We start from the raw sequence: 18,632 nt of genomic DNA, 5'->3' as shown, positions 1-18,632 counted from the left end.
GGATGTGTAGATGCATGTGCTAGATACTGTTCTTGTTTCAAAACAATATCATTAGTGATTTCTATATTTGGAGTAACCAGTTTGATTAGTATTATTGCGATTATTTTAAATGGGATAGTTTTTATATTTCATTTCAAAATAATCTCTACTCTCAACTAAACGCACAAAGTTTGACTTATACATAAATGCGCAAATTTAAAAAATTATTCTATTCTTTATCGGTAGCCAATGCAAGAGAACAAGATATGGAGATTTACGTGAAAAGAAAGGGGCACGAGCAACTAGACGAGCAGCTGAGTTAAAAGCTTTACTTAAAAGATAGAGTGTTGTAGAGTATAATCAGGAAGACCATAGTAGAGCGAGTTATAATAATCAATCCTAGATAAGACTAAGGAAGTAACAAGAAGGAGAAGAGTAGTACGATCGTAAAGAAAAGGCAAAAGTTTTTTATTATTGTTATTTATTTATTTATTAGCTTAAATATCTTTCAAAATAATGTCTAATTTCCGCTAAACTCACAAAATAGTATCATAATTTAATTATAATTTTTTGTTTCATATGATATTCTTTTTTAATTGCACACCTCACCTTGTTTGAAAGCGATCCATTTGTCAGAGCTGAATGATAGATTGCCCAACACGTGTATCAGCAGAACAAAATGTGATTTATGGTGAGCATTTTTTTTACCAGCAGTCATCTGCCACTTGCGCTAAAATTTTAAATCAGATCGGACCTTTCCAATTTTTAAACTCTCAATTTTACAAATTAATCCAATTTTAAAATCAAATTTCGAATAAAAACTAGAACTAGTTTAATTCAAATATTTATTTGTGTTGTTTAAACAGTCTAATTGTAATAACAAGACGTGATGGTAAGTAGTCAAAATGAAAATATTGAAGTAACTAAACGTAATATATGCACCTAACAACATTCAATCATCGGCTTACTAAATAACACCTAACGGCCAGCGTTAATAAAACAGAATGGCATTCGAACGAAATTAATAGTAAAAACAATCTCACAATGAAAATGAAAATATAATGATGGTGAAAGTAGCAGCAATATTAATAAGAATGCAATGAAACTCAGTCGAAAATAACGAACTCAATATTAAAGATAACAGAAACAAAAAATTCGTGGCGGTTGTAGCAGCAGTCAAACATTATTCTCATAATTTCTTTCCACGAGATTGAACCTCCTACTTCTCAAACTCCTTACAAGTATGCAATAACCCTCCTATCCACTGAGCTACCAGCCGGCACGTTCTCAAGTTTGTCTATCCACTCAAGCGAACAGTTTAAAAAATCCCGACTGCCATCTTTCGAGCGATATCCCGCGTCATCTTCTTGATATTTGTGGCAATTTTGAGATTCTGGTAGTTTGTTTACGCTGAAAACTGATTTGTTGATGTTAGTGTTGAGGTTAGTTGTTGTTTTGTTGCTGTGTTTGTTGTTGTTGTTGTTGTTGATGATGTAGTTCCCGTTGTTGTTGTTGATTGTTGATGTCGGAGTGAATTCGTTTTTGTTGAAGCTCGAGTAATCTGATAGCTCTGAGCTATATCTACATTTGTTGCCCGTGTTTTTGAGATTGTTGTCGACGTTCTGGCTGCTGTTGATGTTGTTGTTCTTGCGGGGCTTGTTGTTGTTGTTGCCGCTTCTGTTTTTGTTGTTGTTTTGAGTTTTTACAACGCTGTACATATCGACGATGGGTCTGTCGTCTGCGTCAAATTCGATGTTCTCATAGCGATGCACGTAACTCAAATCGTAGCAGGATTTTGAGAGGGGTTGGACAACTCTGTTGAGGTCTGTGTTACAAAAATCTAACATTTTGCTGCTGTTACTGTTGTCAACATTTTTCTTGGTTTTGTTGTTGTTGTTGTTTACGTTGTTGTTGTTGTTGTTGTTGTTACTGTTGACAGAGTAGTAACTGTTGATGTTGCAATAAGGGTTCGTGCGCACTTTTGAAACATTAGCGTACAAGGTTGCTGTTGGATAATCAGCCAAAGCGATTTCTACGTTTTTGCACTTACTGATATTCTTGCTACAATTTTTGGCATCATTTTCTTTGTTTCCACTGCTAATGTTGACAAAGCTGCCAAATAGTTTGAAAAATTTGTTCCTCTTTTGAGGCAGTTGTTTTAGCTGCTGCTGAAATGTTTGACGTGACGGTTGGTGTGGTGGTTGATTTGGTGGTTGATGTGGCGATTGATGTGATGGTTGATGTGACGACTGATGTGACGGTTGATGCAATTGTTGCCCTCTGACATCATAAGCTGAACTAGAAACGTTACAACCCTTCAAAGCTTTGACACCCAAAGCAAAAGGTTTAGCCCCATGCCCTGTTGGCGATGTGAGGTTGAGCGGTGATGCTGGTTGAGATTCTTCATCATGTACTTCCATCTGTTCGTCTTCTTCAACACATGCTGTCTGCAGGATGTGACGGCTTTTCCCGGCTAATCTCACCTTCTTCTTCAACATTTTCATGTTTTCAACGTGGCTGACTTGTTCATTGAGGTAACAACTTGTTGGTCGTACTGATTCATCGCGAGTGTCGGCACTTGCCTTTCTTTCTCTCGCGTTGATAACATATTGATTCAATGAAAATGGAAGCGACCTAGATAACAAGTCGGCGCTGTCGTCTGTTCTTCCACTCTCATCAAAATTTTCAGTTAATCTTCTATTTATTTGATTAGGTACAAACTTTGTGAAGTTTCCGTTCTTATGTTGTTCATCAAAAACTGCAGAACTGAGATTCATCAAAGAACCCATGACGTCAGACAATCGTGACGTAGACGATGGCGGCAAATTTGAGACTGACGTTGGCCGCTGTGGTGTTTGTTGTTGCTCTTTTTGCTGTGGTGGCGATATTTGCTGTGGCTCGTTAGTTGTTGTGTTAGTCTTGTTGGTTTGGTCAATCAAGTAGGCGTACAGTTTGGCTTTGTGAAGCTCGCTATTGAGGCTGTGACGGTTGAGGTCAGCGTTAATGTCGTTGGTCGATGCAGCCATTGTTGCTTCCAATGTTTTCGATTTTGATTTTCTCCACTTCAACAAAGTAAACTTCTTTGTGGATTTCGTTTTGGTAATGTTGCTGCTGTTGTTGACTGCGCCACATTTGGTGGTTGGTTGTGTCTGTGGCGGCCTCATTAGCGACGCAGTTGGATCCACCGACAACGTTGGTGTCGACGCAGAAAGGAGGGGTTTCGTTGAACATTTTGCTGTCGATTTGCTGTTGTTGTAGGGTGTTGTTTTTGAAGGCGCTGTTCTTTCGGGCCGTTTGTAGTTTTTTGGTCTTATGTTTTCGAGGAAGTCGAGCGTGTTGGAGTTTTTGGAAAGCGATAAACTGGAATGAACCATTAAATGGACGAGTTGTTGTTTGCTTAGGTCGTCATCTAATTCGCCCTTGTTTATGTTGTTGCAAGATTTGCTGTTTAAGTTGTTGTTGTTGTTGTGAATGATGTTGATGTTGTTAGTTGTTGTTGCTGCTGCTGGTTCGTTGACGAGATCAAAAATGGTTTTGTATTGCTTCTTTCGATTAGGCTTCGGAGAAATGAATTGGTCATGTGATACGCTGTCTTTTGATGACGTCATTTTGTAGTTTTCGCTGACGGTACTGCTAACATTAGGCTGACTATTGAGATATTTGTTGTTGTTGATGTTGTTGCTGATGTTTTTGCTGTTGATGTTGTTGTTGCTGATGTTGTAGTTGTTGTTGTTGTTGTTGTTGATGTAGTTGTTGTTGATATAGTTGTTGTTGATTTTGTTGTTGTAGTTGTTGTTGTTGATGTTGTTGATGCTAGTAGAGAACATGTTTGTGATACGTTCTCTGCTGATCAATTGAAATGTGCAGCTACTACGCAGAGGAACCAACACTAACAGACCCAAGCGAGCAACATCTGCAGATGTGATGTTCACAAATAATACATATCTATCGTACGTTAAGAAATGATTTTAAGTGAATATGGATATTAAATGTTTATATAATTTTAATATTATCAATAAAGATTTTAAATCGTGGTTAATAAAAAATACTATTTTTAAAAAATAAAAAAAAGTAAATAAATGAATTACCGTTTTTATCCACATTAACAAGACTAGCCACTAAAATGTTATTGTTGATACCATTCTTGTTTTTGTTTTTGATGTTATTGTTGTTGTTATTGTTGATGTTTTCAGAGGTAGTTGCAACATTCGAATCGTTACGTGCCAAAAAGACAGCGTTGTTGCTTATAATATTGTCGACAAAATCGTTACGGTCGTCATCGGTGCTCTTTGCTTCTGCGCGCAAATGAATTGAAATACATTTAATGTTATGTGTATATATAAAAATATATCCATACATGTATATATATATATATATATATATATTGTATGATATTTATATAACATATGAGTCTATATATGTAAAAAGTAAAAAATAGAGAGATAGGGAGAAAAAAGAGGGGATTTAATGTGTGACGATTTTTCCTACTTTCTCTCTCTTTCTCTCTTGCTCTCTTTCTCTCTCTTTCTCTTTTGCTCTATTTCTCTCTTTTTCTCTCGCTTTCTCTATTGGTCTATCTGTTTTTATCTTTTTCTTGCTTTCATTCTCTCTCTCTCTCTCTCTCTCTCCATCATTCTCATTATCTTTATTTACTCTCTCTTTCTGCCTTTCTCTCTCTCTCTCTCTCTCTCATCAATGGTTTAATCAGTTCAGTTACGGCATAGAGAGGTATGATTAACATAAAGACGTAATCAATGTAAGAATTATCCTAATGAGGTGTCCAACCAATCACGCTTTTGTAATTAAATTCAATAATAATAATAATAATAATAATAATAATAATAATAATGTTTACATAAGTATTTTTAAATAAAAGGCCTAGAGCATGTTGTTCAGCCGTAGTATTACCAAAATTTACTTAATTACTAATAATAAATAAATACATTAAGCGCTAAATGATGACGATGATGATGATGATGATGACGACGACGATGATGATGATGACGACGGCGAGGTTTGATGGTATTCGAAAGGTTTGTTCGTGAGAAAAAATTAGCGTGATGCATTGTTAGTGTTACTGCTATCGCGTGCCTTGTTTGGTTGTGCGTGTGTGTGTGCGTGTGTGTATGTGCGTGCGTGTATTTGTGTGTATATATATATATATATGTGTGTGTGTGTTTGTGTGTGTGTGTGTTAAGTGTCTATTGTTCTTGTTTCTTGCTATGTGCGTGTTAAGTGTTGTTACATGTAATGTACAGTAAGCAAAGTTTTAATGCAACGTGTTCTGTTGCTGTTATTGTGTGTGTGAGTGTGTGCGTGTGTACGCGCGCGCGTGTGTTTGTGCATAAAGTTTTATAAACTTAAAAAATTTATCATTTATCTAAACTGCACGCACGTATTTATTAATAAAACGTTCTACCGTTCGATTCATGAATTGTTTAATGTTTTATAAAGTATATATATATTAATTATTATATAATATATATTATTATTATATATATATAATATATTATTATTATTATTATATATATATAATATATATTAATTATTTGAAATCTATAGACTTGCCACCGTTGCAACATCGTTGACAAATGTATGACATGATGAACTATCGGATGTTACAAGTAACAATAGATTTTATACTGGTGTTGTTGTTTTTTGATGTTGTTCATATGTTTTATGGTTGTTTGTTGATGTTTATGATGATGTTTGTTGATGTTTATGATGATGTTTGTTGATGTTTATGATGATGTTTGTTGATGTTTATGATGATGTTTGTGTTGTTTAAGATGAAAGAAGCAGGTTATCATCAATAGCCTGCCCTCCACTTGTAATGTTACAAATACATTCATTTATTTATCTATGCATTCACTCGTTCAGTCAGTCAGTCATTCATTCGTTTGTTTGTTAGCTAGTTCATTCCAACATTCGTTCATTCATTTATTCATTCGTTCAGTCCATCATTCATTTAATTCTTCATTCATTTTTTGCTCATTCATTCCTTTTCTCTATCAATCATTCATGTGTCTACAATTCTTACAATTTAAAATGGGTATAGTTATTTTTAAATTTAAACGAAGCCTTGGATATCAATTTATATTGACAGTTGTTTTCGGTTGGTGAACGTCTGAATTTTCACATATACAAACAAATATGTCTGTCTGCTTGCTTCTAAGCTTCTGTGTCTGTCTGTCTGTTTGTCTGTCTGTCTTCACACGCACACACCAAACACACACACACACACATATGCACACATAATACAATGTAAATATAAATTTTTCAAATTAAAGATTTCATATACAAACATTCACAATGAATCTATTTCAGGAAGCATAGACGGAATATTTGGCATTTTTTAAATCAATACAAATTTTGTAAAATTCACACACACATACACATACATACCTACACATACACACACAGCACACACACACACACAAATATACTCACACACATACAAACATACACATACACACGCGCGCACACAAACACACTCATACACACACATACACATACATACATACATACACACGCACACATACACACATAAACATACACAATCCTACACACGCACACTCACATATACACACACACAAACACACATAGATTCACACACCAATATGTTTATCTTTTTACATTCTCTAATGAGTAACACTGTCATACTGTTATATATAAGTTAATTTATTGCTAATATGCTATACCCAGAATGTTTGTATTGCTCGTATTTGTCTGGTTGATTATACATTAAAAATGTGTGTAAATATTTTTAAAGGGTCTATTAGAGAGAATGAATTAAAAGAGAGAGAGAGAAAGGAGAGAGAGAGAGAAAGAGAGAAAGAGAGAAAGGAGAGAAAGGAGAGAGAAATAGAACTGAAAAGCGAGTTTTTACATTCATTCACCAAATTTCAAAATTTCTCAAGACTTAAATCATAGAACTGTTTTCCGAATAAAAAATTGAGGGACATGTCATGCTACAAATATGTGTGCGTGTATGTATGTATGTTTGTTTGTATGTATGTATGTGTGTATTTCTTTATGTATGTATGTATGAAGTTGAATATGCGGAGACCGAATAAGACTCTGTGTGTGTGTGTGTGTGTGTGTGTGTGTTTGTTTGTGTGTGTGTGTGTGTATTTATGCATGTATGTATTGTAAGTGTGTGAGTATGTAAGTGTGTGTGTATGTATGTATGTATGTATGTGTGTGTATTTGTGTACGTGTGTGTGTAATGTTAATTATTTGTTTAATAATGCGTTACGTAATGTGTGTGTGTTGAATTTGGAGGACACTTATTCAAGCATCACATGGTAAATGTAATAAAAATTAATTAAAACATCCTACTCTACATAATGTATCTGTCTATAATAATAATAATAATAATAATAAATAATAATAATAATCTTGCAACTCTTATTATTATTTTGTTATTATCTTCGTCGTCACTACATACTATAACCAAAGTATGTATGTAAGTTTTTTATGTGTGCTTGTGTGTGTGTGTGAAGTGAGTGTATGTGTTTATATGTGTGTGTGTGCGTGTGTGTGATTGTGAATGTGTGCGTGTTTGTGTCGATCCAAAGGGGAAAACATTTAACAATTACAATATGCATATTTTCAACGTAAACGCCCATGAGCTAGTGTGGCTGTTTATAATGGTAATTATAATAATAATAATAGATAATAATATTAATAATAAAATAATATTAATAATAAAATAATAATAATAAAATAATAATAATAATAGTAAAAAAGATCGCACGCTTGTTTATTCATATCAGCATGCGATGTTACATAGCTCTCCCATAAGAAATGTTACAAAACTTAATTTGTTAAAATTTTAATTTGTTGAATTTTGTTGTGTTTGTTTGTATGTATGTATGTGTGTATGTTTGTTTGTTTGTTTGCATGTTCATGCTCTTGTTTGTTTTTGTTTATTTGTATTGATTTTTTCTGTTTTTTTCTAAAATACACATCTTGCTGTGGATGTATGTAAGCAAAAATATTCTAATGTACATACGTGTGCGTTTGTGTGTGTGTGTGTGTGTGTGTGTGTGTGTGTGTGTGTGTGTGTGTGTGTGTGTGTGTGTGTGTGTGTGGTAGGTTTAATTTACCTATATACATACCTGTTAAGTATGCTAAATTTAAATTTTGGCATTAAAATAACGCATCGTAAACATCAAATGTGTGGGTGATCAAAGTTTAGCGAGATGTTTGGCTTTCTAGTTTCTAATAAAAATGCCATCATTGTCATCATTTCCAAGAACATCATCTCATTGGTGATACTTCAACTGCGCATAAAGCTGAGCTTAGTGGTGTGTTTGCCTTCGTGTGAGTTTGTGCCTATGTTTCTATGTTTGTTTACATCTACGTGCAAGTTTGTTTTAGTTTGTTTGCGTGTCTGTGCACCTATGTTGAACAATGCTATCATGAGTTGACTTTGCGATAAGAATTTCTACCTTTCGACATTGTTTGGAAGTGTCAGTCAGTTGCACGCACAATGCATTTGTGTGGATACGGGGTAATTACTAACGATCGTGATGATAGCTATGATTATGATGATGGTGGTGATGATGAAGATAACGATAGTAATAATAATAATAATAATAATAATATCCACAGTTATGAACGTCAAGAAATATAAAACAGCACTGTTGGATTGTACAGCGCTTGACAGCAAAATGATATTCTGACCAATAAACAACAAATAATAAAAATAAAATTGAATGAATTCTTAACCGACCTTTGCACTTCTTCCTATCTTCTTCAATTAATTTCAGAACGCTGTCAGCTCGGCAGAGGTATTTCTCAAGTTGAGGTCCGCTGCATTGAATCGCGTTGCTCAGCCAGCTGTAACCGGCGCAGTGCACCAACAACATCCACCTACTCCTCATCACTCCATCACTATCTCCAACGGCTGTCACGGACACTAAAAGCGGATATTGACCTTTTGAAATGAGGTCAATCGCTCGAAGTGGGTCATGTGAAGTTGTTGTTGTAATTTGTGGCTCTGGTGTTGGTTCTTGAGGTTTTAGTCTGACGATGTCTTCTGCTGGTTTTATATCCGTCGTTCTGTCCTTAGGTTTTGGCGGTGCTACGTATTCTACAAGTTATAAAAAAAATTTTGTTGCCTAATTATTTTTTCAGAAATTTATCTTAAAAAAATTTAAAAAATACAAACACAATCACATCAGCCTTGAATTGATAAGAACGTAGTTTAATCATAACCATCCTTAATAAAGGAATGTTCAAATAGAGAGAGAGAGATAGAGAGAGAGAGAGAGAGAGAGAGAGAGAGAGAGAGAGAGAGAGGCCATTCTATATAAACATAGTCCTAAATAGACAGCAAATAAACAAACATTAACAAAAACATCAGCGGGGTGCAAAATGATTTCGATGACTTGAACACTTGCACTCTTGACTTGAAAATAAATTTCATTCGTTAATTGTCCGTACGTTTATATATTTTTAGATATCCCTACATTTTGCCTCTGGTTGAAACATATTTGCATTTTTTTGTTTTCACTTTGATTGCTTGCAGAATTCAAATCAAATAAATTAACAAACATTCCAAACAGCAAACAATTTTTCATATTTTTTTAATTTTTCAAAATCGTATATTTAAAAAAATAATTTTCTTAAAATTTTCTAAAAAAAATAATTTGAATTTGATAAAAATACTCAATAAATTTTAAGAATGCACCAGAGAACGAATGACTTTTGCACTACAACGTTGAGAGTTTAAAGGCGACATTCGTGACATGGGACATGCCAGCCGCTTCTTACAATACATCGCAGATCAAAATTATTACTCCTACTCTTTGCTTGTTCATTTATTTTTTTATTATTTGAAATTATTTTTCATTTTATAAATATGATTTATTGTAAATAATGTTCAAATAAATATGGTTTAAGTTAATTTTCAAATAAATTTAATTGTAATTCGCTGCAAACAAAAACATACAACACATACGAAAAAACATTGATAAAATTGGCTCCGTTTAATTTAAATATTCCTACATAATAATGCCAAACCTAATTACTGCCAATGTTAAAACAAGAAAATAAAAATATGAAGCCAAAAGTTAATTTCTGGAAAAACCTCAACTCACCAAAGACGAAATGACTGCACTTCTTCCACATTTTTTCAACTATATCCAACAACCAGCAATATCCAAGTTGCTATGCTACTTATATCTTTTCAGAAAATCATTTTTTTAATTATTTTTCACCAAATAATGAATAATTCCCCTTTCTAATTTATCTAAATTTTACTTTAAACACGAATACAAAAGTTTATTTTCGCCAATTTTCAGCTAGCATCTGCATGTGTTTATAGAAGACAGACAACATCTAACTATGAAGATTAAACAGATTGAAGCTAGGGGAATGCAAATCTCCCTACCTTATATATATATATAGGTTTCCCAATTGTTTATCTTATCAAGGAACACACACAAACACACACAGGCATTTAGATCAATGTTTATTTTTAATATATTCATACATTCTCTCTATGTAAGGCAGGGATGAAGAATCGTAATACGCAACGTAGATATCAGCTTAATTCTTCTTTGATATTGCGTGACCGTGCTTGTGTGCGTGTCTGTGTGTGTGTGTATTTAAGTGTGCGTGATGTATGTGCGTGTATATATGCGCTTCTTAAATGCATATTCATGCACAAATATACATGGTGTGTGTGTGTGTGTGTGTGTGTTTGAAGTTGATTTTTGAACTAAGAATATTGTTGACATATTTTTGTTTAAATGGTTGACATAAATATAATTTAAAACCCATTTCTTTCTTTAATAAAGTTAAAAAGATCATACACGTCTTTAAAACTTTGAAAATATTTTCATCAATTAACATCAACCACATGACATTCAAAAGTCCCAAAATTTTATAAAGCGCCAGTCAGTCTCTGGATTGGTTGGCTGGGGCTGGGACAGGCAATGCTACATTCATGCTTAACATACTCAGCATGGCAAAATGAAGTTTACAAACTCTACTCTTACTACCACTACTGCTACTGCTGCTGCTGCTACTACTACTACTGCTACTACCACTATAACTACTACTACCACTCTTCCTACTAAAACTACTACTATTAAAATAATAATATTTATAATAATATAATATTTACAGCAGTATTATACTAAAATTACAACACGCTTAGATTGTAAATGTTTGACGTTCAAATGTTAAAAAAATTCTATGTTTGACATGCATTTCAAACAATATTAATCTTTGATACAGTCAATCGACTTATAGCACGGGTTACATAGGCACACTGAATTGATACATTGGACTTTACGCTAATTAATCGATGAAATATCTTTTATTTCTCTTTTAATTATACACGCCTGGCTGGCACACACACACACACACACACACACACACACACATATATATATATATATACACATTAATTAAATACACATACATAGGGTGTTTAAATACTCTTCTAACATCTGGTATACGTCTTGATTCGGTCTAAATAATGAAACATAAGTTCATGATACCCATGGTTTTGATGAATATTTTGAGTTTTGTACTTTATGTTTCTCTCTATTTCTCTATTTTTCTTTCTTTGTCTTTTTTTTATTTCATTTACTTTTCTTTCTCTTTCTTTCTGTCTGCACGCGTGTTAGATAGGTTAATATTTGTAAATGATTAATTCTTAATCAGTATAGTACGAAAATTAAATCTTGAAATATTTTGTTTTCATTAAAGATGTTTGTTTATTATTATTATTAGCACAATCTATCATATATATCATAATTGCCCTTTACATGCGCTGTTTAATCTTTAAAAATTGATCACACATACACACGCACACACACACACACACACACACACACATATATATATATATATATATATATATATACATACATTGTATATATGAATGTATGTATACATGTACATGCGTGCCTTGCTCTGCGTGTGAACACCACCGTACACTGATTTAGAAGAAGACAGGAAGCAAGCGGACAAAAAATCACTCCGTTCACCCAACTGTTAAAAATTATTCACTCGCATTCCGATAAACGTTTCAACATTCCTCAAGCGAGTGTATCTTAAAACGCTGCATTAAGTAATAAATAAATAAACAGTCACTTGTTGTTAGCACTTGCGCATTCCTTATATTTCGATAACACTAATCCAGACGTACGGGCGCTGGCTCAACAAGAAGCGGTGCGCTCGTTGTGGAAGGTGCTGACCCTGGTTCAAATCCAAGCAGGGTCAGATGTAGAACGAGTCGATGTTTGTTGAGCCATAATGGCTCGCCTGCTTTTAAGCAGTGTGATGACCGCTTGGCCGGATGCTGTGGACGGCATCGATCGCCCATTTTGCAATAAATTCTCTCTACTTTAATTTCAAATCTCTAACTCTCTTCTACCATACTTTTTAAATAAATCTTTTCGACTTTTTCATATTTAACTACAAATTTCTTCATTCAAATTTTATTTAGCCGCACACACACGCGCAACACAAACAAACACTTACACATACATTCTTACACTGATAACACGCACTGCGTACGATAGGTGGGTTATCCCTGCAGTCGAATCCAGTCACTGCGATAGCTCTGCTGGAAACTTTACCGTTACACCATTGGGCCATTTTATTTTATTTTTTTATTATTGCTCGGCAAAGACTGGACAACTAAACGTATTAAGTCACTTTGTGGCTGATGGTTTTCTAATTTCAATTTTTTAATTGAGAAGAAATTTAAAATGAACACTTTTTAAAAAATTAATTCCAAATTATCATCGTTTAATTAAATGTTGATTAACAATAAAAATTAAAATAATCGACATTATTTTATTTTATTATATTATATTTCATCTTATATAATTTCATAATCCTTCATGAAAATTGAAATCACTCTCACATTTGAAAAAAAATTCATTTTTAAACTCTCAAAACGAGATTAACAACTTCGTGTCAATAAAATTTAATGTCATCATTCTCATCGCATCACTTTCGCTACTGTAGTCTTTTTCATCATTTTTATTACCACCATAGCATCACCATCCAACACAACATCACTATCATAATCTCCATTCAAAAATACTAAAAACTTAAATGACAGTTCATCCTACAACACCTCAAACCAGCTAACTTAACGAACGTTTCAAATAATATTTTAATTACTTTGTTCAATCCAAAGCCCAAACAGCCAGCAAAAAACAATTTTCCTCCCTAGCGATCAAAACATGCATTTCCTTCCGATCAGCCAACCAAACGGCCATTACAATGGCCTACCATCATTGCCATCTGGCGAAAAAGGATTCCCTCTTGCAGGTGCACCAACCACGAAGGGTGGGGCAGTGACATTTGAACCCGGAGCAACACCGTAGGGCCTCGTTGTTGATTTTCGGGTCATGGTGGCAGTAGTCATCCAAAGTTCCACAGAGGGAGATTCCGACGTTTTTGTTGTTGTTTTGCTGGTTGCTAATTATGCTGCTGTTTGATGTTGATGTTTTTGTTGATGTTTTGTCGTTTCTGTGTGTGTGTGTGGATGTGTGTGTGTGTGTGTGTGTGTGTGTGTGTGTGTGTGTGTGTGTGTGTGTGTGTGTGTGTGTGTGTGTGTGGTGTGAGTATGACGAGTTTTCTACGTTGGCTGAGATTGTAATCAATTGTTGATATATATTGTTGTTGTTGTGTTTGTTGTGTTTGTTGTGTTTGTTGTTGTTATTGTTATTGTTTGTGTTAATAATGTTGTTTTAAAAGTTTGTATTTGATGGCATGTATAAACATTTTATCCTTCTGATGTATTTTCATTGTTGTTGTGCAGTTGTTGTTCTCAATAGAATTTAGGTATCGCATTTATCCGTATCAAAAAAGATGATGACATTGATTTAAAAGACGCTGACATTAATTTAATGATGAATAAAATACGTTAATGATGATGGTAATGGCGATGATTTTAATGCGCTTATGTGCTTTCAATCATACTCCAATCATTACTAAATAAGATTAATATGCCGTGCCGACGACAATGATGATGGCGTTATTATGTGGTAGTGGCAGTAGTGGCGATGCTAGCGGCAGTGGTGGCAATAGTAGTGGCGGTGGTGGCGATGCTGGCGTGGTGGCGGCAGTGGTGGTGGTGATGTTGTCGGCTTCATCAGCGTTAATCAATGCGTGAAGAATGTGATGTGGCGTAATGGGATGACGTAATTATAGATGACGTCATGAAGACGGCGAAGATGTTTGATGTTACGACAATATTTATGATGATGACAGATGTTTTTGATCGTAGTAATACTATATAGGATTTTTGGTGATAATAATAATAATAATAATAATAATAATAATAATAAAAACAAATAATTAAAACAATAAAATAGTGATGCTAATAGCATGATGACGATGATGATGACCAATGAAGATTTGCAATTAATGACAATAAGAATCAAGATAACGATGATGAAGACCAGGAGAGGACGACGACGACGATGATGACGTCATCGCTGGCTCTTAACAACAATGATGTAACGAGCGCTTGTTGAATAATTAAATGTACAGAAACGCTGATGAATTGGCCGTTAGACAATAATTTCGGGAATTGTTTAAATATACATAAAAAAAAAATTCTTAGACACACAGGCACGCACTCACTTACACACACATACACACACACGTACACACACACACATACACACACACGCAAATTTACTTACACATACACAGCACACGTGTGTGATTATTTTAGAAACGGATTATAGATTAACAAAAATTCGTCATTTCAAGACATAGTAAAGTAAGGTAAAAAGTTTCTATTGAGACAAAAGTTCGAGAGGTGATTATCAAAATTCTCAAGTTGATGACTTTTTTGGTAACTTCCATTTACTCTGTTACCATATTTTTTACATAGAATCTTCAATATTTTTATTTTCCTTGGTCTGGTGTGGGTGGCGATTCTACTTATAGCCCCACCTCCATACCCCTCCCCTACTGAACCCGCCAATAAGTAAATATGTTGACGAATGAATGCCGCTAAGTAGGCTTACAGATGCAAAAAAGATTTTCTCTCACGGATTAATTATCAAATATTTTGAGTGGATAATTTTTCATCTATTATTATTATTATTATTTTTACTTCTGAGGTTACTATCACAACTGATTTTATTGTTATTACTATTATTAATATTACTACTACTATTACTACTAAAACATTCTAAAAAGACAAAAAAAAATTCAAAAAACTCACTTCAGATTTTCTCTGTTGAAGTATCTTAACTTTCCTCCGGCTATATGAGTAAAATTTAATTTAATAATTAATTAATTAACTTATTGTTTAATCAATTAGTGGTTACAATTAAGTTGTTTATGGATTAATCGTTCAATGAATAAGACATAATTCGTATTTGCCTCTCGAGCTTTTGACGACAAATGATCATCAATATGTCAAAATGATTCAAAGTTTTATTAATCAGAGTAGGAAAATTACTGAGTTTGAGGTAAAAAATTGTTATAAGGAAGGAATTGAAAGCAAGAAAACTGTGGCAACACCAACAGAATCTATCAGTAACTTCTTTTTGTCACTCTGTTTGAAGCATTCATTCGTTTTAAAAACAAACTATGGTACAAATTTAGTTTGGTAAATCCAAATTTCTTATTCCAAAATATCAAATTCTCCATTCCAGATCGCATATTTTGCTTCAGATTTAGCAAATCTTTTAGCAAATTTTGATATTTATATATCAGATTTCTTTCAAAAAGAGAAAATTTTTGTTTATTTGTTTTGTTATTTTTCAAATTTTCGATAAGCATGAACTGAAAAATGTTCGGCCTTATACAATAATTTTACTTTCAAAAAAAATGTCAAAAACAATAATAGTAATAAAAATAATAATAGTATTTATTTATTCTATAGATGATAAGTCACAATAGGTTGATGGATAATAATAATAATAATTAATTGATATTACTTCCAGAGAAAAGCCATAAAAATGGAAATTTGGGAAATTAGGCAGACGTAAGGTAGGCTGGTCGAAGAGTTTAATTCTGTCAATTTAATGTTCTGACCAGATAAATAATGCACGAAGGCCACATTATATGCGGACCATTTTCTCATACGGAATAACCTATTTTCCGTTATCATCATCATCAACTTTTTCTTCATCATCATCTTCTTCTTCCTCCTCCTCCTCATCATCTTCATCTTCTTTTTCTTCATCATCATCTTCTTTTTCATCATTACTTTTATCATATCATCATCTTTATCACTTTCCCGTAGTTTTCATAATCATCATTTTATTTCCCTGTCATTTCATCATCTTCATTTTTTACATCATCTCATCATCACCATCTTTATCATCATCACCATCTTTATCGTTATCATCATCATCATCATCATTCCTTTATCATCAACAAATTGATTGATTGTTAATCTTTCGTTATTTTCAAACGTTAAAACATTTTACCAGGCAGTAAAAAATAATTCGACCAATTACGTTTCAAAATTTTTGATAAAAATCCATTTTGTCATCCTAAACATCATTCTTTTTCTTTTTCTTCTTCTTTTTTTTATTATAATTATTATTATTATCACCATCGTTATCATTTTCAATTTATAATTCAACAATTTTCTCTCCACAGTAAGCAAGCGTGCGAACTATTTGATGTATTATTTCCACTACGAAAGACTTTATTTGGTTCATGTGGAGTTTATTGTGTGCGTGCATGCGACGGTGTGTGTGTGTGAGTTGTGTGTGTGAGTTGTGTGTGTGAGTTGTGTGTGTGTGTGTGTGTGTGTGTGTGTGTGTGTGTGTGGTGCGTGGTTCTTTGTAAGCCTATGTGTGTTTGTGTTTTCAGTTTAGTTGTATGCGGTTTTAAGTTTTGTATGTATGTTAGTGTGTGTGTGTGTCTGTGTGTGTGTGTATGTGTGTGCGTGTATGCGTGTGTGGGTCATTTATTAGTTTTAATAACATAGTTTTTGTCATAAATTTGAAAAATGTCATTTTACTGGGAAGAAATAGCTCTCCACATAATTTGATATGTAGAGAGCAGGTATCTCCTATTCTAAGATGTGACATTGCATTGCATTTAACAGCACTTTCTTTCATTACGTGAACGGAAATTAAATTATTTTTAAAACTAATTTTAATCTTTGATTTCAACGTATGAATTTTAGTTTCCTCAATCAGCCAACCAGCCAATCAACTAACCAACTATACAATCAATCAATCAATCAACCGTTTATCAACCAAGTAACCAACTAACCAACCAAACAACTATCCAACCAACCAACCATCCAACCAACTATCCAACCAACCAACCAATTATCCAACCAACCAACTATCCAACCAACCAACTATCCAACCAATCAACTATCCAACCAACTATCCAACCAGCCAGCCATCCAACCAACCAACTATCCAACCAACATATCAATCAATCAATCAACCAATAGATAAATAGAACAGTGTGCGCTTATAGGTATGTCTGTGTAATTTTTTATTACCTACAGAATGTCCACTAACGAGAATTAATTAAAATAATTTAATTAAATTTTCTAAAATATAAAAATGTAATGTAGCTAGTTAAGAGATAAAATAACTTTTTATATATTATGCTGATATATAATTATAACTTAGCAAGTCCCTTTTGGAGAAAAATCGTTCTATTTTTTTTCTCTCGGCTTTGAAGTTTCACTTCGGAATTGTAACGCTGGAAGAGCCGCAAAAACACTTCCTCCTTGTTTAAGTTTCTATAAATAATAAATTTGACAAAAAGAATAAATATGCTAGAATAATATATAGTAGTCATAGCGGTAGAATTAGTAGTAGAAGTATTAGGACAGTAATAATTGTAGCAGTAGTAGTACATAGTATTTCAGTATACGTAGTGTGCTTGTTGTGTACGCTTCTGTACAAGCTGGTATTTTTTTGTGTCTTATTTTTTGTATTTTGTACTCACTCTCTCCAAGTGAACGTTGTGTGCTTTCATTAATACGGTCACTAAAAATAAATACCAGTCTAGCTGAATGTGGCGTGATGCAATTTATCAAAGTCACCCAGAGATAAAGCTGAAGATTTCATTAAGTTGGGCATTTTAGATAAGCAAATTCTTTTTTTTTCAAACCGAACGCCAACTGTAAAAGAAATTTGTTGGCCATCATGTGTCATGCGATGGGGTGTTGTTAGAATTGAATGAAGAACAAACAGTTGAATGACATTTGAAGCGTTTCTAATGTCATTTAAATTTAGTAAAAGTTGTTTGTATCAGTTTTAGTGCCAACATTTGAAATTTATTTTTGGGCGATTGTGTCAGGTTATTTTGTTGAGAAAAATATTTCGAGGATTAAAAAATTAAAATAATTCAACCCGTTAGGTAATCAACTCATACCAATCTATTGGCCAGGTTTCTATAACATTCAATCAAAATTCAAATGGCCGTTCATTTTAGATTTATATGATCAATCAATCAATCAGTCAGTCAGTCAGTCAGTCAATCAATCAATCAATCAATCAATCAATCAATCAATCAATCAATCAATCAATCAATCAATCAATCAATCAATCAATCAATCAATCAATCAATCAATCAATCAATCAATCAATCAATCAATCAATCAATCAATCAATCAATCAATCAATCAATCAATCAATCAATCAATCAATCAATCAATCAATCAATCA

General features: G+C 33.4%; 2 protein-coding genes across 2 annotated transcripts; both read right to left on the bottom strand.

The window, feature by feature from the left end:
• Window positions 1-807: 807 nt before the first annotated feature.
• Window positions 808-10,119, bottom strand: HELRODRAFT_192878 (hypothetical protein; the record flags this gene model as incomplete). Its single annotated transcript, XM_009024128.1, has 4 exons — window positions 808-3,892; window positions 4,068-4,274; window positions 8,720-9,079; window positions 10,089-10,119. The coding sequence occupies 4 exons, from the start codon at window positions 10,117-10,119 to the stop codon at window positions 1,215-1,217; spliced, it is 3,276 nt and encodes a 1,091-aa protein (XP_009022376.1). The 3' UTR covers window positions 808-1,214.
• Window positions 10,120-13,250: 3,131 nt separating this feature from the next.
• Window positions 13,251-15,642, bottom strand: HELRODRAFT_176788 (hypothetical protein; the record flags this gene model as incomplete). Its single annotated transcript, XM_009024127.1, has 3 exons — window positions 13,251-13,488; window positions 15,200-15,239; window positions 15,570-15,642. 3 exons carry the CDS (start codon window positions 15,640-15,642, stop codon window positions 13,251-13,253), a joined length of 351 nt encoding a protein of 116 aa, XP_009022375.1.
• Window positions 15,643-18,632: the final 2,990 nt, after the last annotated feature.

The sequence above is a fragment of the Helobdella robusta genome (assembly GCF_000326865.2).
Source record: "Helobdella robusta unplaced genomic scaffold HELROscaffold_39, whole genome shotgun sequence".
NCBI classification, from domain to species: Eukaryota; Metazoa; Annelida; class Clitellata; order Rhynchobdellida; family Glossiphoniidae; genus Helobdella; species Helobdella robusta.
This window is presented reverse-complemented; position numbering and strand designations above follow the sequence as displayed.